Source organism: Ascaphus truei, chromosome 9 (assembly GCF_040206685.1).
Source record: "Ascaphus truei isolate aAscTru1 chromosome 9, aAscTru1.hap1, whole genome shotgun sequence".
Classification (NCBI taxonomy): Eukaryota; Metazoa; Chordata; class Amphibia; order Anura; family Ascaphidae; genus Ascaphus; species Ascaphus truei.
The window spans coordinates 45,623,982-45,645,428 of NC_134491.1; the positions used below are offsets into that span (position 1 = coordinate 45,623,982).

At 42.6% G+C, this 21,447-nt stretch overlaps 1 protein-coding gene and 1 long non-coding RNA gene across 3 annotated transcripts in view; one reads left to right on the forward strand and one right to left on the reverse strand.

The window, feature by feature from the left end:
* Positions 1-5,328: 5,328 nt before the first annotated feature.
* Positions 5,329-19,966, forward strand: LOC142502914 (uncharacterized). Its single transcript, XR_012803894.1, has 4 exons — positions 5,329-5,738; positions 8,598-8,947; positions 17,207-17,370; positions 19,416-19,966. It is a non-coding gene; the product is annotated as an uncharacterized LOC142502914 (long non-coding RNA).
* FLRT2 (fibronectin leucine rich transmembrane protein 2) overlaps positions 11,903-21,447 on the reverse strand; it is a 48,704-nt gene continuing 39,159 nt past the window's right edge. For both annotated transcript variants that reach the window (XM_075614610.1, XM_075614609.1), the window contains exon 2: positions 11,903-14,657. In XM_075614610.1, coding sequence (XP_075470725.1) covers positions 12,219-14,213 — 1,995 coding nt within the window. In that variant the 5' untranslated portion in view covers positions 14,214-14,657 and the 3' untranslated portion in view covers positions 11,903-12,218. The remainder of the gene's footprint in view (positions 14,658-21,447) is intronic.

Genomic DNA, 21,447 nt, shown 5'->3' on the forward strand with positions numbered 1-21,447 from the left:
TTTAAAAAAAAGCATATTAACTATGAAATTCTACTGGTTCTTTGATCCACACTAATTGCCAACAGAACCAGCGTTCTATATAACTTTTCTATTACTTTCATGTCAACAAGACTTCATTTTCATAGGCGTTTTAACTCTTATACGAGACTCTGGGGATCAGAAGAATGTTTTGAATGATACAAGTATGTTTGGGGAGTTTGCATGGATAATACATCTGTCTGTTTGATGTTCAGTATTTGTATGCAGAGTTACATTAAGTTATATTTGTTGTAAGAGGAGTTGGAAGCGCTTAGAGATCCTCAAAGCAGAATACAAACACAATGATGTTCTGTTCGTGTCTCCTCACATGTCCAGTATCTTTACCAAGTTTGGGCTTGGGTTCTGTGGTGTAAAGCTTTTGCAAGCAAGAGGAGGCCAATTGTAGTTCAGAATGAAGGATTATTGTAACACGGAAAGTGTTGGAAAAGGTGGGGAAACAATCACAACTAAAATCATTATGAATTCTTCCTTTCTCGTGCAGGAATCGGATACTGAAAGACCAACTTCCACTATCACCCGTGATGTGGCTGCACTCATGTTGTTCGAGTGCATTTGTTTAATCCAAATACATTAAGTATATAACTTTTTCTTTAGTCCCTTCACTTGAACGTATCCCCGGAAGAATACTCACTACTCAAACATCTTAGTTATGGGTACAGGACTGTAGCAGAGTTACTCAACGTCCATTTTTAGCATGTGCAACATGCTGTTTATTTATTATCAAACAGAGTGAAATCATTGTATTTTTGCCACAAGAGGTAATTGTTCAGAGCAATGAATTCACAGAAAGTAAAAACATATTCACAGACAGAATTGTTTGTGAATTGGTAATATTGGTGATGCAGCATTTTAGTGAGACATATATTATTATAGTAAGCATTATATCCATGCAAGTCATAATGTATCCTCAACTGCAGCCCTGTGCATTGTACACCTACCTCCATCTTTTTAAACCTTAATTCTTGTCCCTGTTGTGCCTGGAGTTCACACCTGTGACACTAGATTGTATGCTCCACTGGGTCACTATGTGCAATAAATATTTAGTTCAGGAGGGAATGGATCTCTGTGGCGAGATTATATTTAGTTCAGGAGGGAATGGATCTCTATGGCGAGATAAATTTAGTTCAGGAGGGAATGGATCTCTGTGGCGAGATTATATTTAGTTCAGGAGGGAATGGATCTCTGTGGCGAGATTATATTTAGTTCAGGAGGGAATGGATCTCTGTGGCGAGATTAATTTAGTTCAGGAGGGAATGGATCTCTGTGGCGAGATTATATTTAGTTCAGGAGGGAATGGATCTCTGTGGCGAGATTAATTTAGTTAAGGAGGGAATGGATCTCTGTGGCGAGATTATATTTAGTTCAGGAGGGAATGAATCTCTGTGGCGAGATTATATTTAGTTCAGGAGGGAATGGATCTCTGTGGCGAGATTATATTTAGTTCAGGAGGGAATGGATCTCTGTGGCGAGATTATATTTAGTTCAGGAGGGAATGGATCTCTGTGGTGAGATTATATTTAGTTCAGGAGGGAATGGATCTCTGTGGTGAGATTATATTTAGTTCAGGAGGGAATGGATCTCTGTGGCGAGATTATATTTAGTTCAGGAGGGAATGGAACTCTGTGGTGAGATTATATTTAGTTCAAGAGGGAATGGATCTCTGTGGCGAGATTATATTTAGTTCAGGAGGGAATGGATCTCTGTGGCGAGATTATATTTAGTTCAGGAGGGAATGGATCTCTGTGGTGAGATTATATTTAGTTCAGGAGGGAATGGATCTCTGTGGCGAGATTATATTTAGTTCAGGAGGGAATGGATCTCTGTGGCGAGATTAATTTAGTTCAGGATGGAATGGATCTCTGTGGTGAGATTATATTTAGTTCAGGAGGGAATGGATCTCTGTGGCGAGATTAATTTAGTTCAGGAGGGAATGGATCTCTGTGGCGAGATTATATTTAGTTCAGGAGGGAATGGATCTCTGTGGAGAGATTATTGTCATCTCTCCTGGAATATTTATGACATATGTATTATAACATATCCTCTCTGGCTTCTCATCTCGAATACTCAACACACACAGAATAGACAATACTGACCATGTTTGGGAAGCTCTGTTCTGGATTTGACCCATTTTGTTCTTTCCAACAACGTGTACCTTGTAAGAGCTCTGTCTCCCGTATGGCTGCTATGTTACAGTGTATACCCTTTTTAGATTGGGATCCCATCACACAGCTTATTCAAGTCCTTGTATGAATGCTGCAAACATCTGGATATAAAGGAGCAGGCGCTCTGATATCACCAGAATTACAATGCCAATCCAACAGGCAGGCTTGATTTGTAGGGGAAAAAAACTCCAAAAGGTTGGGAATTCTGAAAGCTCTGAACTTCTTATTTAATTTAAAAAAATCACTGTTCATTAAAGTTCCATTGAACATTTTCTTTTCATCAGTCAAGAAAGGGCCTTGTTGCTGGAAAGAGAAACATAACTGTCTGTTTGAAGAGGAACATAGGACAGATATTTGGGGTGTAATGATAGAATGATAGAATGGTTATGGGGATGAAATGCACATATTGCTGGTAAAATGGTATATTATATGCATGATACCTATGTCAATGCGTGCATGTTTGGTACGGTGGGGTTGATTTGGTTTCATTGCATGGACGTTACAGGGGACAAGGTGGAAGATTTGGATGTCTTGTGATTACATTGCAGAGACTGGAACTAGCTCAGATTTACAGTAAGAATTCCAGCCTGACATTATATCTACATGCACACAAGAACACAGCGAGCGCACATGTGGAGAAAGTAATAAAAAAATGATAAAACACTGTGTTAGATGTCTATTATTGATTTATCATAAAATCATTAGGGGTAATGGGATGGAGTAGTACTCATGCTAATATAGACAAACACTCACACGGCCAAATGTGAGTGGCGGTCACATCTGTTGCAGAGTATTGTTGCCTCTGATCTGGTCTCTACTGTACTCACAGCCCCAGGTTGTCAAATCTTCCTTCCAGGGTATATGGGTAAACGTAGATGTCACGGGCGTATAAGCATGCCCTCGTAGATGAAGTATGCCAATACTCTCTGGTACTCCTGTTGCCAGTCTTATCCAGTAATACCTCAGGAAATAGGAATGAAAACAGTGGGGAAAAATCCCAATATAGGATAATGGGGGTTGATGGGTAATAAAAAATACTAACTAAATCACTCACATGGACTTATGTAAGTGTCCTCACAACCAAACACTGGTTGTGAGCTTCAGATGGATTAATTCTTCTTGCTCAACTCTTTTCAGTCACTCAGTGGAAGATGGAGGAAGAGATGGTATCGGGGGTAACAGACTAAACAGTGATTAAGTCCTTTGTCTATGATGCTGTTAGACTCCTGCTTAAAGTTCTTCTCTCTCCCGATTCCGGAGGTCTAAAGCAGGGGTCTTCAGGCAGATGGCTAGACTGAACTGGATAAAATCTTCTTGTGATCTGAACAACACGTTTCGGAAAAATCCTTCCTCAGGTTCATCAGGTTTACCCATATACCCTGGAAGGAAGATTTGATGACCTGGGGCTGTGAGTACAGTAGAGACCAGATCAGAGGCAACAACACTCTGCAACAGATGTGACCGCCACTCACATTTGGCCGTGTGAGTGTTTGTCTACATTAGCATGAGCACTACTCCATCCCATTACCCCTATTTATTTTATGATAAATCAATAATAGACATCTAACAGTGTTTTATCATTTTTTATTACTTTCTCCACATGTGCGCTCGCTGTTTTCTTGTGTGCACCTACTTTCTGAAGATCCAGGGAAGGTCCTTCTCCAGCTGAGCAGCAGCGACAGTTTGGGCCAGTATATTTTCTCAAATACTTTCGGCCTCTCACTATCGTTCACCCTAGTTCTGCATGATTGTGAATTTCACTCTGTTACATCATTCACCATCCCACAGAGGCAGCGCCCAAGTATCTCCACTTTTCTAGTGACATTATATTTACAGTATGGTCAGTGAAAACATTATGTGCATACACAAATATTTAACGTAAATTTAAGAGGAAGAATTGAAACATAATCTCAGAGTAAGAACATTTTATGAAAATCTCAGATATAATTGAAAGCCGATGCACCAATAGTTTGACCTCAGATGATCCACTCATCACTAGTTCATCGGATAATAGCTCCTATATGTTTTGCTTAGGTATGTGGGCTCACGACAGCATCAACGATCACCTTCATATTATGGACTTTTTAAAGTATTAGATATGTTGAGTCAATCTTATTCGGAGACTTCTAGGTTGTGGCTCTGACGGTTTCTCCATCACGGAGAAGAGAGAATTTGCATCAGCAGAACCAACCAGTTTCTGCGCCCAATATAATGTCATCCTTCCTCATTGCCTTGCCCTGCAGCACCTGCCCATCCGGAACTAATGCCCGTGCAACGTACTGCTACCAGTCCAGACAACAACAAAACAGTGTGTGTGGCGAGCACGCATGTAAGAAGTGAAACGACTTGGTGTTTTTACAGTCACTGTGTGCAAAACTGTTTAATTCCATTGAAATGATAAACTAAAGTAGAAACGCATTAATAAAATGCAATGATGATATATGTTTAACATGCGTGATCCTCACAGCCGCCTTTTTTTTAAACAAAATTATTACAGGTAATATATTTTAATTCATTAATATATATGTCGCGTGTAATATGTTAAGACACTTTTGATGTTTTGATTTATTTTTTCAATTTTAAATGCTAATTTGTTATTTGTTTCGCTATATGGGTGTGTGTGCGCGTGGGTATATATATATGTGTATATGTATATGTATGCAAGTATATATATATATATGTGTGTATGTGTGTGTGCATATATATATGTATGTGTATATATGTGTATGTGTGTATATGTGTGTGTGTGCATATGTGTGTGCGTGCGTGCGTCTGTGTGTGTGTGTGAAGTATGGTTGGCACTGCGTGTGTCCCCGCAGATAGTAGGGCCAGGGTCAGTATGCCGGAGCAGACACTTGTCAGTGGCAGACTAGTCCTGTTGTTGTGGTGGTGCTGCACCGCACATTACTTAGCGGTATTGTTGTATTTTGGAGCTGGTGACAGGTAGCGGAGCTGTGCTCCCTGGGAGCCAGCCACAGCCAGTGTCACTGTTGTTCCTGGAGTTCCCCGAGTAGTGCGCATGCGTACTCAGTATTCTGATGTGCAGAGAGGTAATTTTTTGCGCATGCGCACATACCATAAACATGACGCATGCGCACGATGCATATGCCTTCAGCGCATACGCAATAGCAGTGAAGTTTATACGCATCCGCCCACGCCCTGTGTTACCTGCGCATGCACACAATTACATTCACAGGGTGGCAGGGGGAGTGCGTGCATGCCCCCAATCTGTTAAATTCGGCCAGCACACAGTGCTGCTGAGAACTTTCTGCCCCCTTCTGCTGCGCCAGTCTGCACATGCGCAGTATGCTACTTCCGTTTCATAGTAAGTCACAAACTCAATTCATTTTACCCTATGAGAGTTTCCAATGAGCCAACGTCAGCTGAGAAATTTCACTTCAAAAAGCTTTGTCAATGTTCAAAATATAAGGAACAAAGTCAATCAGTGTGTCACACAAGGAAGCCCCGGAAATTACATCTTCTGGCCCCAAACGGGAATCTCTACATATTAAAGCCCTCTGTGGCTACAAAATATTGGTAAGGAAGATGATGGTATTCATAGTTCCCAAACTGATAACATTTACACTTTCCAATTACTTGATAATTTTTTTCACAAGGGGAAACTTTTAATATGCTTTCCGCAAATCAAAGAGCATCAGAAGAGATATACTGCTGGCCTGGACCCAATTAATTGGATGTAATTTATCGGAAAGGGAGGAAAGAAAGCGTTGCTCTCAGGGAAGGAATTCCTGCTCTCCCTGGCTAAATTGAAATGATAGATGTGCAGTCTTTTTATTCATGTATAATCTCATTTCTGTTCCGCCTGGGATTGCAGGATTCTGCGGCTATTATGTGCTGCACAATTACAGACCAAAGTGAAGCATTTCAAAGCAGCATTACATGTTTATGATTAGATTAGATTCCCAGGGGATTATGCATCAGCGCTACTTTGGTGCAATTCCAGGGCAAAAAGCAGCACGTTCATCCAAGAAAAGAACGCCATCAGTTTCATTTGGGTTGTGTTTTTTGATCCATCTGCAACACTACAATGTTACTGCATCAGCTTGTGATTTCGGGAGTCAATAGGGGGTGTTATCTGATGCAATGAGATAAATACAATTATGTTACTCCATAAGGCAGGGGGGGGCTCAACTTCAGTCCTCAAGCCCCCCCAACAGGTCAAGTTTTCAGTATATCCCAGCGTCAGCACAGGTGGCTCAATCAGAGGCTCCGTCGTAGATTGAGCCATCTGTGCTGAAGCAGGGACTGATTGAGCCACCTGTGCTGAAGCTGGGATATCCTGAAAACCTGACCTGTTGGGGGGGCTTGAGGACCGGATTTGAGTCCCCCTACCCTAATGTCCCCTCTCCCACAATGCACAATTGAATGTTTAGTGATGATTAACGCAGATGTCTAGGAATTAAAAATAAGCATTATCACTTGCATTTTTTAAAGCCATACTCGGGTATACAAATGACAATGAATATATTTTAGTGAAAACATCAGCAATTGTAAAATAAAAAACAAACGGTAAAACCCAAATTTTAATGCAGCAATATTGACCTTCCGTGAATCTAGCTCGGAATCAAAGATCTTTACATTTTCAAAACCATCAGTTAAATGAACTTAACTTGAGAGGCGAGAAACAGTGGAGACTACATTTCAAGAGCAAACACTATATATTTCAACTTTAAGGCTATAAACATTCAATATTACTTTAACATGCCAGATGGCATATTACCCAACTGTATGTGCATTGTGTATATAAACTACATAATTGTTAAAGAATATAAACAATATATTTTTGCACAGCTGCTTCAGAACGTACCTCCCGGGGTGAAATACTCAGATAACGGGAGAAGTATTTATACGTTCTGGTCGCAGTGTTGAATAAATGCAGATTTGTGATACCTCAGCGGTGGTTCCCAACTCGTCCTCAAGTGCCCCCAACAGGTCAGGTTTTCAGCATATCCCTGTTTTTAGCACAGGTAGCTCAATCAGTCCCTGCTTCCGACTAGGTGGCTCAATCAGTCCCTGCTTCAGCACAGGCGGCTCAATGTTGAAGCAGGGATATCCTTAAAACCTGACCTGTTGGTAGCCCTGGAGTGGCCCTGTTCCCCATGCCTTATGGGACCAACATTAGGTTGTCCGTAGATGAAATTATAGTGGACAGAGCGGTCCAAGTCTCATCGGTTTCTACACGTTAATTGAGACCTAAGGTTTGGAAATCTCTGTACACTATCATTTTATTTGTGAAGAAGTCTGCTGGTCGCTTAAAAGTTATCGCAACCTGCAAACAATCTAGATAACGGGAGTTAAAACGCAAGTGGACTCCGGGGATCCTGCAATAGAAATCCAGATTCTGACGCAGTCACACAGAATAACACACTGATTACATATGCAAAAGCAATGATAGATTTCTCACACGCTCTATTTTGAAACGGGTTCTCTGATCTCGCAGAAAATGAAAAACATGTACGCACTAATAAGGGAGTGAAAGGGTTTGGGTGCTATAGTGCGAGGCACAGCTGGTCTGGATATATCTAGCTTCATGTACCTACTCATTTCTGTATGTGAGTTGAGATGGTATTGATAAAACAGCTAGATGTAGCGCCTGGTCCTCAAAACACAATTGTGTTCACTTTCGCTAGCTGTAACCAGAGATGGACGAATTTGTTGAAATTTGATACGTTGTTTTTTTTGCCCCCCCATTTTAGTAAGAATGTCAATAAAAAAAATATGGTGCAATTTTTATTAATTACAGGCATACCCCGGTTTAAGGACACTCACTTTGAGTACACTCGCGAGTAAGTACATCTCGCTCAATAGGCAAACGGCAGCTCACGCATGCGCCTGTCAGCACGTCCTGAACAGCAATATCGGCTCCCTACCTGTACCGAAGCTATGCGCAAGCGGGGAGACTATAGAGCCTGTTATACATGCGTTATTTACATCAGTTATGCACGTATATGACGATTGCAGTACAGTACATGCATCGATAAGTGGGGAAAAGGTAGTGCTTCACTTTAAGTACATTTTTGCTTTACATACATGCTCTGGTCCCATTGCCTACATTATTCCGGGGTATGCCTGTAATTTGCAAACTTTCGCCTATTAAGAAAAGTTCTCATTAAGAGTTTGCTAACTTTCACTAATTTTTGCATTTTCAAGTATTCCCCCCAAAATGTATAAAAACTTAGTGGTTTTATTTTTCAACTTTGCAAATATTGAAACATGTGACAAACCACCATTTCTACAGCAAATTCATATTTTGATGGAAAAATTCAACAATTTCTAGTTTTAACCCAAGTTTTAGCAAGATTGGCGTGGCTCTTTTATTTTCAATAGATTTTGCAGGAAAACTTGTTAAATTAATGTAATATTGTTCTTTTTCAGGGTCAATTAACACAGTCGCAGTTTGAATGACGAGCATTCCCTCTGTATGTGTGGCACTAGCTAGAGATGAAAAGTGCCTGAGAAATCCCGGAGGATGGAGGTAGAGATGGGCATTTAATTTTTTTGCATATTTGGAACCGCGATTCGTTCTTTTTTATCACCGACCATCCAATCCACGGATTCCGCAATCTGTTGGTGGATTTGAATACAATCTGCACGTGGATAGCTGAATCCACGGATTGGTAAAATCCACCAGGGGATTGTATCCACTGACGGTTTTGGATTTCCGCACGGATTAAAACTGGAACAATGCGTAGACGGATTTTACACCGCGGAACAGATTTTTAACGGTAAGCCCGGGAAATTCTGTGAAACGGGTTTTGCGCATATCTCTAGCGGGGAGTATTTACATGATGCCTGTCACAGTTAAAACACTTCCAGCGGTTCTGGACCTGAAAATAAACATGCTGCAAATGTCCTTTTTTAGGAAAAAAACTGAAGACACAAGAATGGAGCTCGTGCTCACAGAACACCTGTAAGATTTCACCTGCAAGATTCACTGGGGCTTAGTTCTGGGGTTTCCATTGAATTCACAGGCCAGCAGAATCGACAATGTGTCTCATTTGTATATTTGTGTGGGAGACGGACTTGTGTCTTTGCTGGTGAGGGGGGTGGGGGTCTGGTGATGGGGGGTGCTTGTTCTGTTTCGGAGGAGTGTACGTGGTAAGATTAGGTGAGTGGGGGGAATAAGGTGCATGTCCCTTATAGTGATAACAGGAGTCACAGAGAACAATTAGAGATCACTTTGAATGGCAAAATAAGCAGGTCACATCTTTTTGTGACAGTTTTGTGACTTAAAGCTATTTTTTTCCTTAAAAAGCTTTATGATGTTAACAAAATGTAGAATGACAATTAGTAATATTATTATTAGGTAATTTAGTATCTTTACTCAAATTTGGCACATTCCTTGTCACCGGAACACGCTATGTTCCAGTGCAAATACATCACCTGCCACTTCATTAGTGAAATGGAAATTACAATCACCTCACCGAATACATCTCAAATACAAGAGCTCACAGAAGAGGGATTTAGAATGATCATAAAATAGAGGTGATTAAAAAGAAGTAACTGAACTCCCCATAGCATACAGAACAACAAGTGGCCAAAAGAATCAAGTATTGATAGACCAACCAGTTCAACTAGAAAATACTTCAAAGTGTTATTGACTGCGGACCAGAAGGGCTTTAATGGACTGGCTTTGTTATGTGTTTCTTGTCCCCTGTGAGAGGAGCAATGTGCAGGTCTCTCTCATTGGAAGACGTCTCATTGACTACCAAATCTTTCCAATAAAATATCACATCAAACAAAACAGGAAAAAAGGGCGCAAGTGATACAAGTAAATTATTTATGGAAGGGAAAAAAGCAATAAATGATACATAATACATAAAAATGAAAAAAAAAAGTTAAATTGCCTGATAGCAGTAGGAGCCCAATTCAGGGGGGTATGTTGTCCTTCAATCGTCTCCTGGACGTTTCCCATGGGTCACTGGGAGGTTCAAGGTAAAGCTGGTACCTAGGTATACCGCTGCGTCAGCTCTCTGCTTGGGCACCACTCCTCCGTGCACCGGACACTGAGGGGTCGCGCTTAGTGCTTGGAAAGAACTTGATGCTGCGGCTAGCGTGCTCCTCTCTCCAGAACCCGGATGCGGTGTAACCACAGGACGTTTCCGGTCTGACGTTTTCTGGGACTGCCCCTGGGCTGTATGCTGCTTCTCACTAACAGCTGCAGGCGTTGCTGACGTTGCCGACGCTGATGTAGTGAAAACAATCCAATTTACTGGAACAAACTTGTGGACCCTCTCTCTACTTACAGGGGGTGCATGTAATCTGTTCCTCAATCCAACGCGTTTCAGCCCTCTGTGGCCCTCATCAGGGATACATTAGAGAGAGTGCTACAACCCCTTCTTAGGCTGCGCTTATAGTGACGTTGCGTCAAACCAAATGCATTGCCACCGTCGCAAGCGCTTATGGTAAGCGTGACGCGACGGCTTGATCGCGATCGCTGGAAGTCATCTCAATTTGATTTTTCCAGCGACAGCAGCCTGACGTCACATCACCATAAGCGTAGCCTTATACCCTGGGAAATTATGCAATTAATACTGGGTGGCCCAATCAGTAAACCCCACAGTGATTCTTGCATGGGGCGGATCTAAAGCTTCACAAAAAAAAAATAGGGTGAGCAGCGCTCCCTAATACCGTGGCTCATGTCATACATTTAAGCTGATCCTTTATAATACAGAATATAAACTATTTTTCATCACCTTAATGCTGTTACCCTAACAACATTGCTTTACACAAGGGTGTAGACTCTGAGCGCTTAACCGCTTTTTTTTGTTAATAAAATGTCACGGTTTGGTTACGGACCTTCACATCTTACTCACCTGACATTTCTGAAAGCATCCTAAATATGTACTGACCGATAAGGAATTCGGAGGATTTTGTCATCTTTGCTTCAAAGAGCCGCATTGCTTTTGCGCTGTGATATTTCCCTCCTTTGACCTGACGTTCTTACAAAATAATAGAAATCCTGATGCAGGCCAAAGAACAAGCACATTGTGAAGAGAGAAGCAGCTAAACCACTTCTTTCATTACAGTGTGCTACAAGGCGATACACATTATCTTTGCTGATCTGCAAAAGGAATATTGATGTCCTGCTCACCACAGATCAAGTTGCCATGTATAATGATATTGAGTAGCCCTCTAAGCATCAAGTCCCTCAGCACGTCTCTATTTAGAGGAATACAACTTTCCTCGTGTCACCAGAAGGTTACAGGGCAGCCCAGGCAGTGAGCAGGCCGCCGGGGTCAACAGCTGTAATTATTGGAGACCTTCAACAATGATTTATGGGTTTCCAGTTACTATAGAGAAATAGCCTCAGGGGGATGGAAGTTTGTCATACACTGGCGGCTATGTTTCAAGTTCGATTACGATGCAAGTTAAATAATGTTAGCAATGTGCGTCTTACCAGAAATACATGAAGTCATTTTGCTTCTCCTCCGCCCTCAAGACGCACACAGATCTTATATGGAGATACCTGATGAAGCCCTCACACACTGCCACGCCATCTTATAGTGAATCATGGATGGCGTCAGATTGATGCTCCCTTTATAATGTGTAATATGAAGTGTTGATGTTTTAAAACTTAACTGATACACTACTTATAGTACAAAAATAAATCTGAAATTGTTGCCCAGAGAAATTACTCATTTCTAATATGTATATAATGTACAAAGAAAACACACAGGTTCTTTTCTTTATCATGGCAAAGGGGTTATTATTGTACAACCCTGTACAGTACTTCAGCATTTTTTTTTTTAAAGATTTAAAAAGCAAAGAGTTACAAAACTGTTTGCAATTAACTGGAAATAGAAAAGATAGCACTTTTTTTTAAATTCCATTATATAGTACACAGTATAAATTACAGAGTATCCGGATGCACAAATGCATCTGCCTAACATTTATCAAATGTATTTTTTTGTGTCTTTGTTCCTCTTGTTTGCAAAGTTGAGTCCATCTTTATTTTGTAGCTTGGCATTGACCCCACCCCCGGATGTGACAGTATCACGTGTCACAGTGTTCCAAGTCTGGAACGCTGCTGTTGTTGCAGTACCTCAGGTTGTTGGGGATATGACAGTCTGTGAAACCGATGCCCCCATTTGGGGCGTAAATGGGCTGCAGTCTGAAACCTCCTTTAAGGAGCTGATCATTATTTAAAGAGACGATCTGGAAGCTGGTTTCCGTCATCTCCAGGATGGAGTTGTCCTTCTTGGTGCCCGCTTCACAGTAGTCATCTTTCCTGCGCCCGCGGTTGTATTTCCACTTCTGAGATGTGTAGCGTCCCTTTTTGTGCATGTGCCAGCAGAAGACGCTGAGAAGGACTACCAGAACAATGATGACTGCCCCCCCAATCAAACCCGCCAGCAGAAAAGGAGAGCCCATGCTCTGTGTCGTTGTCTGCTCATGGCTGGACGGACTGTTGCTGCCATTGTTTAAAAGTGAAGCCTTGGTGGCAGCCTCAGCACAAACAGTTTCTTCACCTGCTCTGTAGTTGTTAAAAGCATCCAGCTGCGCCAAGCAAATCCTATAAGTGGACTTGGGTTCTAAATTGACCAGACTAAAGTGTTCCTTCTCTCCACTGACTATCCGTTCTTGGACAATACCCCCAACCAGGCTGTGTCCCAGTTTAACCCAAGTAAGTTTGTAGGAGATCACGGAAATAAAGGACAGCCAGCTGACCTGGATGTAAGTGTCATTTACAAAATGAATGAAGAGTTGGAGTCGTTCTCTAATGGGAGGGGTCACTTTATCGATGGTGTCCTCCTGGTCAGACACAGTAGGGGCTAACGATGCTGTGGTTGTTGGGACTGTGGATATTTCTGTTGGCATGGTGATTGAGACAGTAGGGGGCTGTGTGGTTGTTGGAGCAATTGTGGGAGGAGCTTGAGTGACAGGTGGCAAGCCAGGGGTGGTTGTTGGACAAGATAATAGATTCACATTAAGCTCCCTTACAGCCATTCCCCGGACCTGTTCTGGGGCCTGACACATGAAAGCCCGAACATTGATGACTGCTGGAAGAGATTTCAGCCACTCAGTAACCCACCTAATGCTGCAATCACAATACCAGGGGTTGTTTCGTGCAGTCAGCTGCTTCAGGTTGGTTAAGTTATCAAAGACTCCTTGTATCAACATCTGGAGGCGATTGTTGGAAATATCCAATTTCTCGAGCTTGTGCAGATTGGCAAAAGCCGTCACTGGTATATGGTTGATTTGATTGTCCTGCAAGTTCAGCTTTACCAGATAGGTGCCCTGGAGATCAGTGGGAGGACTGGTGAGAGAGTTACGTACCATTGAGAATTCCTTAAGTTTGGGTAGATGGCTAAAAGTGCCATCTGCTATTCCTTTGTTGGTGAGGAGGTTGCCATCTAGGATTAAACGTTCCACGTTAGTAAGATTCTGGAAGGCCTGGTCTGAAATGGTGGCAATACGATTTTCATCTAACCTTATCTCTTGCAAACCTAATGGAAGGCCAACAGGTACACTGCTTAAGTGGTTTTTAGACAGGAATAGCAACTTTAGGCTAACAGCTTCCCGAAATGCACCATCCTCCACCCCCACTGTTGAAATAGAGTTATCATCTAGATGCAGTTCCTCTAGTTTCAAGAGCTGTGCCAACGCCACCCTTGAAATAGTCTGAATGTTGTTTTCCTGGAGGTGGAGCACCTGGACATTCTTGGGAAGGTTCATGGGGAACTCATCCAACTGGTTGCCATATAGGTAAACCGTGTGCACTGATTGGACATTGTGCAGTTCCGCAGGGAATCCAGCATTATTAATTTGGTTATTGTGGAGGTAGAGCACGGTTACACCCTCTGGTATTCCAAGAGGCACTGAGGTCAAACTCCGCTCATTGCAGTAGACAAAGTTCCGGTCACAGCGGCACACACTCGGACATGCCAGAGATCGGGACATGTGCATGGAAAGCCCAAGTGAAAACAGAACCCAGGATTTCAAGAAAGACACCCAGTCTTTGGGCCAAAGTCTTATCCGAAGGCCCATTTCTGTTTTGCAAAAAAATAAAAGGTCCTTACTAAAATGAGAGGGTAGATATGGAAACACCGGGTGCAGAAGTCAGCATTTAGCGTGCCTCTGTCCAGCCCCCCGGCAAGCAAAAAGCTCCTCACACATAAAGGTAAAGCAATCCTTTTATAGTGACATTTCTCCTGCTGTCGATGGGAATGCAGCAGTCTCATTAGCCGGGGTTGCACACTTTGCTTCTCCGATCCATGTGAACTGCAGTGCTGATTAATCCCTATTTTTCTCCCAAATAGAAAAAGGCTATTTAAAGTCAGTGAGTAAAAGCAGGCTTTTGGCAGAGGGCTCCTTGGATTTTGAGTCGGGTTGGGCTGGGAGGGATGCCCCGTTGTTGTCTTGTTAGATGTGGCTTCGATCAATTTGCACAGTCTTCCTCACCTCATCTGCTTGGACTCCCAGCTGCAAGGCCTGTAGTGAAGAAGAAAAGAGACGTCAATAAACATGAAGCTACAAGATAAATACACAGAATGCAAAAACATCAACCGCTGACATTTTCAAGCGTACAGTAGAAAGACCATACAATGATCACTACAGGTACTGCCAACTGCTGTATATTACTCTAGTATATATTTTATGATATTTGTTTATTTGCGGCTTGGAGTTTCATTTTCAAGCTTGAATTAAAAAATCTATTTTATGATGATAAGTAAAACACTGTTTACAAAAAGAGAAGGAATTGTTGGGGAGAGGGTTGGAGATAAACACAGGCGCACGGCAGGATTTTACAATGTACAATGTGCCGTGTTCGTTTTCAAGACTACTGCAGGGGCTTCCGGCACCTTGGGGATTATGCAGAATTTGTTGAGGGTTTGTGTACAAAGCCCAACAGTTCCACTTTGTGATGTCCTGCAAATGATCTGAATAGCTGCAAAGTACTGTTCCACGTGTAACCCTCATAGGCTCAGGGGTTTATTTGGTACGGTTCACGTCACAGAGATTTGTTATGGACAACCTCTGGCTGATCCAGAACTTCTCAGAGGCTGTTAAAAATGGCTATAGAGGTTTTTGTGCATGGTGCCGAGTCTGGAAGGATTTAAGAATAAATAAATAGGGTGAGGGGGATTTCTAAAATAACATTTCCTTATTGTTAAATCCTAAACAAAATCTAGAAATAATCAATCTTCACCATGTTCAGTCATACAAAATAGCAATATTGATTATCCATTCCATATCAATCTTAGCAAACATAATAATATTCACCCACTATAGGCCTCTGGATCCCCAGATTACCATTTAGTGAGGGTTCAAGTCTTTGGAATGGAAATGGAAAGCACATCCATGATTGAGAACTCTGAGGCCATGTGTACATTGATCCAATAGTGACTTCCTTGTTCTTGAAGACCTCAGGCACATACTAGGCCTCCTATGGTATTTTGTCACTTGGCATTTGCCCTTCTGGCCAATTCATGGGGTCCACTTCAGTGCCTCAACCTCTAGCCTTCCTGCTGTACCCAGTTATAAGTCACAGAACCCGGGCTCATATCCCTGTCCACATCCTTACTATTCTTTTCACTCCTCTGCTCCAACCTTCTGCTCCCATAGGAACAGCAGTCACTCTGCATCAGAAGTGACACACTCAAGATCTTAACACCACAGTACCAGCAAATCTCCCTGTGGGGTGGGGGGAGGGGGGAATAGGGGTGTTACACATAATTCCTCAACAAAATAGAAACATAGGTGTTTATACACTTTTATATAAATTACTCTCGTTAAATTAAACTAACTACAGGGCAAGAAAGAGGCTCAAACATAGTACTATATATCAACTCTTTATATACTATATGGAGGGACACACTCTGAAAATCTATACACTACAAGCCATATTTTGTGGTACCCTACACATGCCCACGGGTCCCAGTCCCTTCGGAAGACTGAATGTGGTCTCCAGATCTTGCCTGTGCTAGATAAATAATGAATGTCACATTTGTTTTTTTTAAGAATGCAGAGAACACCAACAGGGAACAAAAAAAAACTATATTTCCAGTGTCACTGTAAAAGAAAGTCTTTTAAAAGGTATCCATCTGGAAAAGATAACTCTCTGGGTAAACAAAAGATCTTGCACTGATAAGTGGGGATTGAAGCTTTTCACATTAAGTTAGCTCAGTTAGTGAGTCTTTGTCAAAGCAAAACAATCGGTGTCTATTGGAGGTAGGAAATATATTTCCGAAACAAATCATTGGCGGAAACCACACTGATACAGGTTTCAGTGTGATACGGTGTTACAGGATAGGGAGAATTAAACCATTGTTTTTTATTTCTGCATCGAAATCTAAGGGGGATTTGCGCTCGTATTCGGGGATTGGGTCGCTGTGCCGCCTGATGTGTCAATTTCTACAAATAAAAAAGTCCAGTGACGTTATTTAGGATTTGTGATAAAAATGTGGCATTGCATTTTTGGCCCTGTTCACCTATCCTCCTTCAAGGTACAAGGCTTCACCCTTTATCAACATGTGTGGATCCTTGTACTATAATAAAAATGAATAATTGTTTGTTCTTGTATAGCGCTGCTAGTTTTACATAGCGCTTTACAGAGACAATATCCCTGCTTCCGCTGAGCCCCCTGTGCTGAAGCAGGGATATTCAGAAAACCTGACCTGTTGGTGGCCCCTGTTGACTAGAGTTGCCCGCCCCTGCTTTACCTCCTCCGGTAAACACATGGTTACAGAATTCATCAATGATAAGAATGTAAATAGTGTGTGATGGTGAAACGTGATGTACGCAGTGAGACTGTCCTCCTGCATTTTATACGGCTGCACAAAATGCCCTTGAGAGATGTATTTTCATTTAGGCTTTTCAGAACCACCGTGCAATTTCTCACCCATGTCAATAGGAAACATTTCACTCGAAGATGTATTTATTCTGGTACAAGCCCCAAAGGGGCATTATTATGCATCTAAAATGTACAAAGAAAAACCTTCTCCCTAACTGCCCATTTTTTTGTTGTTTTTTTTTAATAGAGCAATTAGCTCCCTCTCCGCTGTCACGTGGCCATGCAGTATTCAGGGACAGCTTGGCTTCAATTATCGCAGATGACGTGAGGCTGCATAAAAAGCTCCCCTAACTGGATTATGCTTCTAACTCAATTCTGACTGTCACAGTTTATCCTTCTTAACGCAGTGAGGTTTGTGTCTCGATCGTGCTGTCTTGTTCAAGAAGGTTCATCTTGCAGTGTAAAGTGAATCTTAATGGGCCTGTCACTCTCTGCAACAGATGTTCCCTCTGCCTGTCCCATGGGGTTAACCCCATCAGTGCTGGGGGTCCTGGAACATATTGCAAATCACCTTTTCAATGCCGATATTTGCTCCTCCCAGTGTCATTAAGTAATGATTGCAGGTTCCTTCAGCACGTCACGTGTTAAAAACACACGAGAAGGGGACATTAATTTGATATGTAAGCATTATTTTACGCAATGAACCCCTTACCCTTTCACTGCCATAGTGGCCAGCAACGCATTGCAGACCTGCAAAGCAACAAGTTGCATAACACAGAAATGGGCAATAAATAACCTTTTCCCCTAGTCTACCCACACTGTAAAATTATAGATTCCATAAAGTTTATTACAAAATATTGTAAATCCTTTGTATTCCTGGATTTGCCTCCAATACCTCTGCTTGGACACTGTTCCCTGTATCCACTACCCTTTTAGTAAGATTCCTTGTGAGCGTAACCAACCTCCAGCTTGTGTGTGATCTGCTATTCAGTGCTGCAGGAATCAGCTGATCATTGCTGTTCTCTTCAGCAGTGATAGATGCCACAGAAAGATGGCTTATCTCACCAGACTAAAGCCCACAATAGCCCAGGCAGGTGCCACTAAGACAGCAGCGCACGCTCTGCCAAGAATCCCATCACCTCTGTCCTCAGGGTGGCAATGTCCTATCCTAGCGTGCAGACAAACACCGGCCTATTCCATCATCCCAACCGCACCCTCTTGCCAGGACAGGCCTTACAGATACAATGCATTGTTATTTTGTTGATGTCGCCTTTTAAGAAGACATTTTCGCTGGCTACATTGATTCCTATATACATTTGATATGATGTATATGCTTGGGTATTTTATCTTGGGGGTATGTAGACTGGATGTCTTTTCCTTTTACTGTAAAGGGGCAAGATTCTAATCCTGTAACCAGAACCACAGCCCAATTCAATGTCAAGACCCAAATCGCTGTAAACATAACTTAAGTTACAGTAACTACGGCCTATCACAGGGGTAGCCAACTCCAGTCCCCAGGGGCCATCAACAGGGCAGGTTTTCAGGATATCCCAGCTTCAGCACAGGCAGCTCAATCAGTGGCTCAGTCGAAGACTGCACCACCTGTGCTGAAGCAGGGATATCCTTAAAACCTGACCTGTTGGTGGCCCCTGAAGACTGTAGCTGGCCATCCCTGGCTTATCTTACTCTATAACCTGCTGGCTTGGGCTTTTCTCTTTGAAGAAAACAGCTGTGACCTTGGCCAAGTCACTTTCCTAGAGGAAACAACACGCGGTCAATTACTTGGGACCGGAATTAGTTTGGGCTTTGCGTGTTAGGATAAAGCCACGCTTGCAGTGACATGCTGTAATTCTATGAATACAAAAGCAACGCAAAGTTGCAGTTCAACAATCTACTGTCAGGCAGCAGATGGGAGGTTTAACTTGGCATATATAATGGAAATTGTTCCTGCGATATTGGTACCTTTGTTACACGCATACAGCGCCCTGACCTCCCCCCCCAGCCCTGTCACATGATAATGTGAAGGGGACTTCTCCCCTGTGCGTACATTACACACGCGCGCTTCTCTCAGACAGCGGCTCGCTAACAGTTCCAGTCCTTGTTTAATAAACAGAGGTCATTAAAATCTCAGCATTGAAAATCGACATTGTCAAATAGCTCCACGAATCGTATTAAACACCTGCAGTGACAAATCTAATAAGAATTTTATGACTTTAGTGCTAACAGTAGAATGACAATTTCGATATCACATGGGATTTTTTATATATTCTGCGAGAAATATTTTCATTGTAACGGTGTTCTTCTGAAACCCGGCAGTATAGCGACGTCATTCCTTCCCAAGCACTGACCCGCAGGTGTGTCGGACGCTAGCTGAGGTTTCAGGGAAGGCAACGCCGTAAACATTTTTTCTTGTTTTATTTCTAATAACATTGTGTGTTTTCCTTAATCTTTTGCAGAAGCAGATCACTGTAGTTCTGAACATTAAGAAACAGGAGAAGGAATTCTAACGTCTGACAGTGGCTGTGTGTGCATCCCTGCTAAAGAAATTCAAATGCAAATGAAAAACTTTATATTGAACCCAGATTCTTTTCAAACACCCCCCCCCCCCCATCCTGCTGTCAACAAATGGTCCCAGTCACCGGCAGAGCCAGAAATGACATCACAGAAGGTGACAGTAGGAGCGATGCAGAACACCGACCATGGCGGGATCCAGTGGTACTGGCCTCTGTTTTGGTAGCATTTTGTACATGGCCAATACGACTATGTAGTTTGCATTGAACTGGATGTCATGTTAGATTGTAAGCTCTTTGGACAGGGTGTATTGAAACTATATTCTGTGTTGAGTTCAGCATGTAATCTGACCTCTCCCTCCGTGGTGACCTGGACACTACAAGGGGAACACTTTGTGCTATTTCAGAAATGATAAAGCACAATCACGTCTCAGGCTCCGGGCCCGCTGTCTGCGCTGCACGCGCGCCTGGGAGGCTGGCGGCGTGTGCAGCCGAATTCCCCGGCCTGCAGAGAGCTGCAGGGGGAAAGACAGGTGGGGGGGGGGGGCGTGACGGGGGCACGGCCGTGACATCACCCGGCATGTTTGCCCTCATTGTCTGAACCGCCAATGTTTCTCTCTGCGCAGCGGCCCCCCCTCGCAGCGGGCCCGGCCCCATTGTGGGGCGGCTCTTGTCCCTGCAGCGTTCGACACAGCGGGCGCTGCAGTAGCCAGCGAGGACCTGGCCTCAGACAGGTCGCCATACCCCATAATCATACATCTTACACAGCGCTGCCACTGCAGCCAGGGATTCTGGGTAATGACATGCAAATGAGCACTCCCACTGTGCAACTTTGTGCTTCTTAACCCCTTTGACGTGGATCCATTTAAGCTTCTACCGAGAAATGCGTGTCTAGCTACCACAATTAGGACACAGGAATCTCAACGCACTGCAGCCTGACTGCTGATTGCCCTGCGAGGAACTACATCACAAGGCAAACCCTCCCAGCAGGAAAAAAGGATCAGTTTGTTATTTGATTTTACTGTTACATTTCCCATACAGCCTTAAACGTATGTATGTTATTAAACATTTGAGGGCCACAGTTTCATATGGGTGCAGCCTGTGCATTAAAATGCTGAGGCTGAGAAGGGAGAGCGAGGCAGTGAAACCAGAGCGATGCCGACAGATCTGAGTCACACCGCTTCCCATTATCTGCCGGCTCCTGGCAGCACTGTTAAAATGACAAACAATTGTTGTGTCTAGGAGTTTGCTATTAATTCTCTCCCATCTCTATGTGGAGCAGTGTTTAATCTTTATGTACATTAATATATACATAACTGCCTGGAGCAATCGTTCACAGTACAGGACATTGCATAATTCTGTATTACAGATAGGCTGGCAGGAAAGTCGTAAAAAGATATTAATTCAACTGCGTGGCAATTTGATTGCCAAACCCAACGGCTTATAGTGGATAAAGCTGATTATCTCAATGTAAGGTAGTAACGGGTATTGTTGTCTATGACAGTATGTATCAATAATATTCATAAATGTCAAGTTGTACAATGAGTGTGGCTCTGATCAAGTGTGATAGCAAATAAAGAGTACATCGCCACAACACATAAATCCATTCATCATTTAATGTGTTCTCCACTCCCTCACCCCCCAAAAAGGAACACAGAAATATATATATATATATATATATATATATATATATATATATATATATATCTTTAACTGTGCATACAATGTCTTGTATATACTGTATAACCCTTTCCACTCATTGTAACTATGTATTTGTAACCATGTATTATTTGTCATTTATAACGCTGTGCCCAGGACATACTAATAGCCGGTCAAATAATGTAACCATCACCGGCAAAAAAACACATTGATTTTATTCATGGCTTCTGTTAAAAGTGATCCTAAAACTGCAGGCAACAAAGTCTCATAGAGTGGCGAAGGCTGCAGCTCACGGGTTATATATGGAATTGTGAAGCGT